The sequence below is a fragment of the Solanum stenotomum genome, chromosome 8 (genome assembly GCF_019186545.1).
Source record: "Solanum stenotomum isolate F172 chromosome 8, ASM1918654v1, whole genome shotgun sequence".
NCBI classification, from domain to species: domain Eukaryota; kingdom Viridiplantae; phylum Streptophyta; class Magnoliopsida; order Solanales; family Solanaceae; genus Solanum; species Solanum stenotomum.
This window is the reverse complement of record NC_064289.1, coordinates 28,237,204-28,246,912: the sequence shown is the minus strand read 5'-3', so window position 1 is coordinate 28,246,912 and position 9,709 is coordinate 28,237,204. Positions and strand designations below refer to the sequence as shown.

The 9,709-nt window shown below is 37.0% G+C and overlaps 1 protein-coding gene across 1 annotated transcript; it reads left to right on the top strand.

Moving 5' to 3' along the window:
• The first annotated feature begins 4,372 nt into the window (after positions 1-4,372).
• LOC125873052 (protein trichome birefringence-like 33) lies at positions 4,373-7,010 on the top strand. The gene is made up of 6 exons (XM_049553905.1): positions 4,373-4,619; positions 4,750-4,960; positions 5,674-5,845; positions 5,938-6,137; positions 6,220-6,378; positions 6,466-7,010. The coding sequence occupies exons 1-6, from the start codon at positions 4,427-4,429 to the stop codon at positions 6,803-6,805; spliced, it is 1,275 nt and encodes a 424-aa protein (XP_049409862.1). The 5' UTR covers positions 4,373-4,426; the 3' UTR covers positions 6,806-7,010.
• The last annotated feature ends 2,699 nt before the right edge of the window (positions 7,011-9,709 follow it).

Below are 9,709 nucleotides of genomic sequence, written 5' to 3'. Positions count from 1 at the left end.
GTACTAGAGAGTAGTGGAGGACTTTTTTGAGGTCTAGACCAGTTGGATCTCCCCCGACAGAGTAGGATGTGCTCTCTAATGCTTTCATGGACCGCTTCATTCCTTGGAGCGTGAGAGATAAGAGTTGATTGAGGTGTCTGTGACCGAGTATAAGGCATGTTNTCTTAACTTTGTATCATGAGATGCTTGAGGCATTGGGCATGGTAGATGCTCGTGGTATCCAGTCTGTTGCACTTCATCTTCGTGGACGTACTAGAGAGTAGTGGAGGACTTTTTTGAGGTCTAGACCAGTTGGATCTCCCCCGACAGAGTAGGATGTGCTCTCTAATGCTTTCATGGACCGCTTCATTCCTTGGAGCGTGAGAGATGAGAGTTGATTGAGGTTTGAGAGCTTGACTCAAGGAAGTTTGTCTGTGACCGAGTATAAGGCATGTTTCTATGAGATTTCTAGGCACGCTATGACTCTTATTCCGGATGAGGCAGATAGAGTCCGCAAGTTTATGAGAGGGTTGACTTTCTCCGTTAGATCCTATGTGTTCAGAGCAGCTAGAGAGCGGGTTTCCTTCTATTCCATTGTGAGCACCGACAAGGAGGCAAAGTTGATGGTTTTAAAGGAGTTTTGGGAGACCAAAAGGGCCTGATGGTCTGGTCAGTTTTCAAGTGCCTCATCTGGAGGCAAAGGTTCTCATAGAGGTAGTAGCTCATTTCACCGTCATGGGCCGGCTCTTGAATCTATGCCAACTGTGGAGGGTGGGCAGTCAGTTCGATGATCTTATGGTTCTGGCCGAGGTGGCCATGGTAATGCGTATGGTTCACAACACCAGTTATCCGTGCCATGGTTTTATTTTACTTGTGGGGATCCATGTCGCTTGATGCGATAGTGTTCTGTACAAACTCATTCCATCATTCTTAATCGCTGCTCCAGCTAGAGATTCAGCGCCTCCGGCTAGGGGTCAAGGCATAGGTCACCCCGGTAGAGGTGGCAGGACTTTTGGTATGGGTGCTCCAGCTCTGCAGGGTGGAGGTAGAGGTTCTACTCAGGCTACAAGTGGTCGTGAGGGCCAGTGTTATGCTTTTCCAGGAAACCTGAGGCCAAGGCTTCTGATGTTGTGATCACAGGTATCGTCCTAGTTTGTCGTTGACCTACGTCTTTATTGCTTGATCTGGGGTCTACCTTCCCATATGTATCTACCTAATTTGCTCTTAGATTTGATATGTTTCTACACCAGTGGGTGAGTCCTTAGTGGTGGATCGAGTGTATTGATCATGTCTTGTTTCTTTGGCCGAATATGATACTTGGGTAGACTTGATCGTTTGGGGGATGTTAGACTTAGATATTATCTTGAGTATGGATTGAATTTCTCCCCATCATGATATTCTTGATTGTTATGCTAAGACTGTGACCTTAGCGATGCCGGATATCTCGAAAGTTAAGTGGATAGGTGCTAGTGATTTCTACCCTAGCAAAGTTATCTCTTTCCTTCGAGCTCAGAGATTGGTTAATAGAGGTTATTTTTCCTATTTGGCCTTCATTCGGGATACCAATGTTGAGCCATTTGCTAGGCACGAAAAATAAAATAAAAACCACACCCCAAAACCCCAATGAAAAGATTTGACATAGGTTGGTCACTACCCAAATATTTTATTAGATATATAAGGCACAAAGTATGAAGAATGGAACACCGTAGTTGATATTGTAGCTGGTTGCACACATTCTTTTCTCCAATCTACTATGTTTTGTAAAATCTTGTTATGCTTAGTAAATGAAAAAATATTTCTATGTTTAGTAATAAGTGGAATTCATCGATAATATCAATTTTCATTTAGATATCTCAAGTAAATTTTGTTCATTTTAAACATTGTAGTAGGACTTCGTTGTGTTATTTTGACAATCAACAAAAATCTTAAAGGAAGTGTAATACACTCGGTGATGACGTAGAAAACACCTAATTAAATAATTGCATGTGACATAATAAGTAGAAAAAACTATATTAAAATCTATTTGATAAACAAAATTAAATAATGTTTTTTAAAGAAAATTAGTTTACACTCCCACCCCCACCCGAAAATCTCTTTTCCAGAAATAACCCTCATACCCCTCACCACATTGTTCCATATACCTCTAAACTCTCTCTATCTCTTATAAAAAAATTCATTTGACAAAAAAATACAAATCTTTAACATAAAAAATACACAAATTATTAAAATCAAATAATTGGTGTTTTCATCTAATAATAATAAAAATAAAGGCATTAACCGTATCTAAGTGTGGGTTCACAGTCTTTCTTTTCGTTTACATTTTTCTCATTCCCATTTTAAATGTGTATTTATATTTCTCACTGTTGTTTTGTGGGAAGAGGGGGAGGGTGGGGAGAATATAAAATATGGATGTTGATATCTATTTCTTCCGGCGAAAAAGATAGAGAGCAGTGATGGTACGTAGCTTTGGAAAAACAATACAATGAAGAAGAAGATCAATTTAATTTATTTTTTAAAAAAAGAAATTTGGCTTGAGAACAAATATTATTTGAAAAATTAGACATTCATCGAAGGAATTTAAGCTTTGAAAAATGATGGGAGATAGTGACTTGAGAAACGGAGAAGAAAAAGAGAAAAATAAAATAAAAAATAACTAAATATAAGTTCTCACACACCTTTACTGAGTGCAACACACTCACTTTGCCTTGTTAGTAAAAAATGTCAAAATGACACACGAGCCCTACTACAAATATTTTAAACAAACAAAACCTACTTAAGGTGTCTAAGTGAAATCATCAATTTTAAGAGACTACGAATAGATTCTGCCTTAATAATATAGAATCTTATTTAGATAAAAAACTAAAAAGTTCTTAAACCATAGTTTGTCAACGGTGATCACCTGCCCCATGTGAAAGATTTGTGTATAGAGTGTAGAGATAGACGATCTTGCCAACTAAAATGAATATGAAATGTTACCAGATACTCAATCACTCTCTAACTAAACCCTTTGATTAAACAATCATACCTTGGCTGCTAATAAAATATTTGTTTTTCCAAATTTCTTAAATTCACCAATACAAAGTGTAGAAAATGATTTCACATCTTTTACACAACCCCCTCTACCCTTAACTTAGAAGCTAAGGGAAAATCATTGTTGTTTGGAAATTCTATCATCCATCAAATTCCCACGTTACTTTACCTCAAACCATTAGGCTGTAAAGTAAAAACAAAAAGACAATTTAAACATCACTCCAAGTTATGCAAATCTCATAAGTTTTGATGGTAATGCGCCATCAATAATTAAATTAGGCATAATGCATAAATATTCCTCTAACTTATTGACTTCGACTCATATTTATACCCTTCAATTTTAAATGTACATAAATAGACATTTAAACTTGTATAAAACTGAACAAGTAGATACATGCATTCTATGGCACAAAATTGTCATATATGACGCTAGTAGGATGAAAGTGTTTATTTATAGGGGTCGTTTGGTTGGAAACAAGTTATCCCGCGATAAGTTAACCTGGGGTTAGCTAGCCTGGAATAACTTATCCCACCATGTATATGGGATAACTTCTCCTATCACTATGATATAAATGGCGGGATAAGTTATCCCAAACAACATAATTTTTTTTTATCTCATCACTATTTTCTTATCCCATCACTATTGTTTTTAATCTCTCACACCAAAAACATATTTATGTATTATATGACCTATCATTTTGGCGGTCAATTTAGAAATAGTTATTATGTAAAAGGAAATGTGACACCAAGAATTACGAAAACAATAATGTAGTGACGGCAGGAAATTAAAAAGACAAAAGATCAATGCATGGTTTAATATGAATGCTATTTTATTGACAATATATAGCTGCCCTTGTTTGTGTTTGGTTCAATCATATTATTATTACCTAAACTGAATATATAAAATGAACTCAACTACTAACTACGTTGCTTAAATAGTGTATAACTCATATATTATTCCTCATGCCCTTTACTTTTATCAATTTTCCTTCAAACCTAATATAACAATGATGAAACCACAATATTAATAATAACGAGAATGGTAGCAAGTAACCAATTTAATAAATTAAGAGATTTCAAACTGTAATAATATATTTTCAGTGTATCAGTTTATATGACTTACTTTCCTTAATAAAATGATTTATAGACATACAAATATGTATCACTTATTTTAGACTATAAATTTCAGAAGGCTTCATTTTTTTCTTACATTACCTGTCGAGTCAAACTAACTCATATGAAATGTGACGGAGAGAGTACTATTTAATAGCTGGAAATAAACCTCTTGTCAAGGTTATTCAAACGTAACCAATATTGTTTCTTGTATTTAATCAGCTATAGACTACCTAACTAAAACGAAGAACAAAAAAAACATAAACAAAAACAGAGTCACTCTGCTGCCAAAGGCTTCAAAGCAATGAAGCCACCTCCCTCTTCTTCTTCTTCTTCTTCTTCGATTCTCCGAAAGAATCGTCTTTCTCCTTTCCTATTCACTCTATTAGCCTTCATTGTTTTCGTTACCATTCTTTATAGTGAGGATTTTAGCTGCATTTTTAGCCAGCTTGAGTATTCTAGTCTATCTGCTTCTCCCAATTCAATCTCAAGAATCAGTAAGTAATCGTTAGTACATTTTTGAATGCACAAACATTATTTAAAAGAGTTACTAACTTATATACACTATCTACGCAATTGTAATTCATTAAAATTGGATGTTGACTGTGTTGTGAATAATTTTTGTAGACAAGAACAAGAAGTTGCCATTTGCCATTGGAGAGACAGAGGATGGCTGCGACGTGTTCAGTGGTAGGTGGGTTCATGATGATAGCCGGCCACTGTACGAGGAAGAGGAGTGTCCTTACATACAGCCACAATTGACTTGCCAAAAACAAGGCAGGCCAGACAAAGATTATCGACAATGGAGATGGCAACCTCATGGCTGCTCTCTTCCAAGGCACGTTTAGTTTTAAGTTTTAACTCTATTTTTCTCATATTTGCTATCTACTTATCATTAGGCCACTAACATATCATTGGACATTAGTTATAGTTATAAAATAAGTGACACTTGAAATATAATTCTTTAACTTGATCAAGTTGATGGATCAGGATCATTGGCGGAGTCAAGATTTTCATAGAGTTCAAAATATGAAGAAATAAACACACCAACTAGTCGACGGGTGTTCAACATATAATATATTATATACATAAGCAATAATTTTAATCATATATAAATAACGTAATTTTACATTGAAGGATTCAGACGAAACCCCTAGCCCCCCAGCTGGCCCCTGGTCAGGATGATGTAAGATCTAAGCATTCAGTAGTTCCTATTACAATACATGAGAGTGAAAAATAAGTACTTACATATATTGAAACATAACCTCTAAGTTCTGGATCCGTCACAGACGTGACATAAAGAGTGACGCCACAAAAAAGAACCCTGAGTCTATAGCTAGTGACTCGCCGGCTAGTTATTTTTGGTTTTGAGAAATGATTATCGCTAGTTAATTTCTACATTATACTCTTTGTCTTTATTTGATAATGTTGGTTTATTGTGTAGTTCAATTTCTCTGTTTTATATTCTGATATAAAAGGCTAAGATTTTCATGTTATTTCCATAATATGATCAATGATTTAGCTAGACTAAGTATTTCCATAATATTGCAGTTTCAATGCGACACTAATGTTGGAAACCCTTCGTGGAAAGAGGATGTTATACGTGGGAGATTCGTTAAACAGAGGACAATATGTTTCGATGGTTTGTCTTCTCCATAGACTCATACCTGAGAATGCCAAGTCCATGGAAACTTTTGGTTCCCTCACTGTTTTCACTGCTAAGGTGCTGTCATTTTAAAGTTACATATACAATTTTATGACTAGCTAAGTCGATTTATTGAATGTTTCCTAGCTTGAACTTAATCAATACTGCAGGACTACAACGCTACTATTGAATTCTACTGGGCACCATTTCTTCTAGAATCAAATTCAGACGATGCAGTTGTACATAGAATATCCGATAGAGTAGTACGAAAAGGCTCAATCAATAAGCATGGAAAGAATTGGAAAGGCGCTGATATAGTCGTTTTCAATACTTACCTTTGGTGGATGACTGGCCTGGAATTCAAGATTTTGTAATTATCTATCCCCTCTCATTTCTTTTGATTTTGTTTCTTTCTTCTATTTAATAATGATAGAAACATGAAATTGACACAGGCAAGGGTCTTTTGACGATGAAGTGAAGGATATAGCAATGGTATCGACAGAGGATGCATATCGAATGGGAATGAAGAGTATGCTGAGATGGGTGAAAAAGAACATGGATCCAAAGAAAACCAGAGTCTTTTTCACTAGCATGTCACCTTCCCATCAAAAGTAACAATTCAATTTTCTTTGAAAAAGTATATCTCATATTAAAATTTGAGGGTAAAATATAAAATGTATGAATATCATTTTTTGCAGGAGCGTAGATTGGGGTGGAGAACCAAATATGAACTGTTACAATGAAACAACAATGATCGAGGATCAGAGTTACTGGGGATCAGATAGCAGAAAAAGCATAATGGAAGTGATTGGACAAGTGTTTCGTAGATCAAAGGTGCCGATTACATTTCTCAACATAACACAACTCTCGAGTTACAGAAAAGATGCACACACATCAATTTACAAGAAGCAATGGAGTCCATTAACAGCGGAACAATTAGCGAATCCTGTTAGCTATGCCGATTGTGTACATTGGTGCTTGCCTGGTCTTCAAGATACATGGAATGAGCTTTTATTTGCTAAACTTTTCTATCCTTGATATCATCCCCCAAACACAATTTTTATCTACTACCAGTATAGTTACCTAGTATTTTCTTTCTTCTTTTGGGTGATTTTCCCACATAAAATTGGTCAAAAGAAAAAAGAAGAAATCTGTGTATAAATGTAATGATTCTGCAAAGATAAAATCTTGCAAAATGTGAAAAAGAATTATTGCAAAGAGAATTGCTTAGCAATATTTTTTTTTTCCCGGAATTGGAGTATGATAACTGATTCTAGAATTTTAGGCTCGAATTTAGTGAAAAAGTTTGAAAAAAAATCATGAATTTTGTCTCCCTTTAGCAGGGAGTTTCCACGCTAAATACTTGTGTTGTTTTATTATTTCGCAATTAATCTTCTTACACTGTTGCTCAAGGAACTTGGTACTTTGAGTGTCTAGGTTGCAGCCAAACTAATTTACATCATAAAATGTACAAGTTAGGATCTTCAGGCTTATTGGAGGAACCTAAATTTAAATATAAGTTTGAACAAGCAAAGAAGACCAAGAGGGAAGGAAAATGTGGCGCGTTGCACACTAGGATGGAAAGAGCCAAAAGGCTATAACTAAGAAATTGGTAAGTAGAATTATTAACCTTCTAATTGATATGTTTGTATAGAGTTGATTAAATCTTGATTAACTAAGTTTGGTTAAATTTTATTTGAAGGCCAAAACTTGGGGGCGCATGCCGACTCATGATGAGCTCTTTCGGGCTACACATGTCAAAAAGAAGAAGAAAGAGTTGAATTCGGATAAATGGAACAAAGAAAGGGATCAACAAGTTCGTAAATTTGAATTTTTTTAGACAAAAAGTAATAATATAACTCTAATATGTATACCCCACATTCGATTGAGAGTTCTCACCTCTTTGAGCTTAGGTCAACAAGAAGTCATCCCCGAGGAAAGAATGAGTCTTCGGCGAGCCGGTACCCACGATTTCCCATTCCTTCCCTGCCGAGCCGCCCATCTTCGCCATTCGATGCTTCCGCTTCCCCTTTCTATAACATACCCAGGCGCCCTAAATGGTTGTTGTTGAATCAGTTCTGAAATACGCTCTTGCTCACAAATCTGTTGTTCTAGCTCAAACCAAGCTATCTCCGAGAAAATAGGGGTTGGAGCGAATCCAGTTGCAATTTACCAAGTCAAAGCAAGGGGTTGAAAAAGCACCACAAGGGATGGGAACGATGTCCTGACTAAATAAGAGTTTCTTCAATTTGGTCGAAAGTCGTAAAGAAGGCACCGAATAAGTTTGACCTGCTCCTTTAGTTTAGGGCTATAGAGTTTACTTGCTTCTCACTAACGGCAGAATCATGAGCTTCATCACTCGACTCTAATTCAAACCCTAGAAGAAGAGGGGAGGACCCTTTCCCGAGACATGGAAGACCTTATTGTTAGGATGGCCTTCCGCATCCGCGACAGAAACAACTAAGAGTTAGTCAACTCTTTGGAATTTAGGATAGGATCCTCCTTGGTCCTTCTTTCACTAATGGTCTCACCATTTTCTAGTAGTAGTAGTTCGCGCAAGGGACTTTTCTATCGCTTGATTTAGATCAATCAATCCTCAATCCGGGCTCAATGACCAGAATGAACATCTTTCTTTTGTCTCCTCATGGATCCAACTATTAGGTTTGTGGGAGGAGGCACATTCGACAACCATAATAGGCTCTACAACTGGATCACGCACGCTAAGAACGCCTGGGTAAATTCTTTTAACCCTGGTCAGTAGACTGGCCTTTCCTTGGAGAATGGATCCGTGAGTTCAATCAAATTGAATGTGGTATCACACAAGAATGAAACTCAAAGGAATTGACGGGGGCATGCACAAGCGGTGAAGCAAACAACGAAAACCTCTGCCTCGGCTCCTACAGATCAAAGCTAGGCAACACAAAAGAAGGAAAGGTAGGTATGCTAGCCTTCTAAGACTTTCTTGTCCAACTCAATCAATTGGAAATCGACCAAAAGGACATGTCAAGCCTTAGAAGTCAAAGCATGCATCACATATCATCATCCATAGCTTATTAGCTGCATAGGAAACATAACATATATAGTATTTTTCTCCATTGTTATGCATCAAATGGTTGTCTCTCCTCTCTCAAATCAGGCGAGCTTCAAGCTTGGAAGATCAAGAAAAGTGAGAACGGGAACTCCTAGAAATGCTGGAGAATAGCAAAAGAAAGATCTCAAGGCTCTGGGAATATACCACTCTCGATACTCTTCTTCCGTCACCTCTATCTCCAAATCAACGGTTTGATATGATGAATTGAATATTATTACCGATGATTACAATTTCATCAATATATACTAAAATAAAAAATAGAATAGTTTCCACGTCGATGAGTAAAAAAGGACTGCCTGGGATTGAAGAAAACTAGCATCCACAGAAGCAAATTTGGCAAACCCATTTCGGGACGTTTGTTTACGTCTATAAAGGGACTGATTCAGGTGGCAAACTGAGTTCTCCCCTGTGGAGAATATCCGTGAGGGAGAGACATGTATACTTCATTTTTTGGACATGCTAAGGCTTTACACTTTAACTCACCTTCACAACTCTAGGTGTCGTCGCGCCTAAGTTATCATTATTTTTCCATTGTCTGATTACAGTAGGGGGTCATGTAGGATGGTTAAGCTAGGAGCAGGACCGATATTTTGCGTAGCCAACACATCTTCACATTGCATTCCCTCCAAATATGTCTCAATTCACACCTCCAATCCCTTCTCATTAGCTCTCTGATTCTCAGGATAATATTGAAATATGGATCCTCAGGCCCAGCCATTGTGCAGCTTCTGTATAGAACCCAGGGAGTCCTTCTCTTCCTGAAGAGCTAACGAGCAAGGGATATAGATTCAAAATAGATATGTGTGTGGTCTTCGTGTACCTTCACCTACAGGGCTTGTTGTGTCCACCAT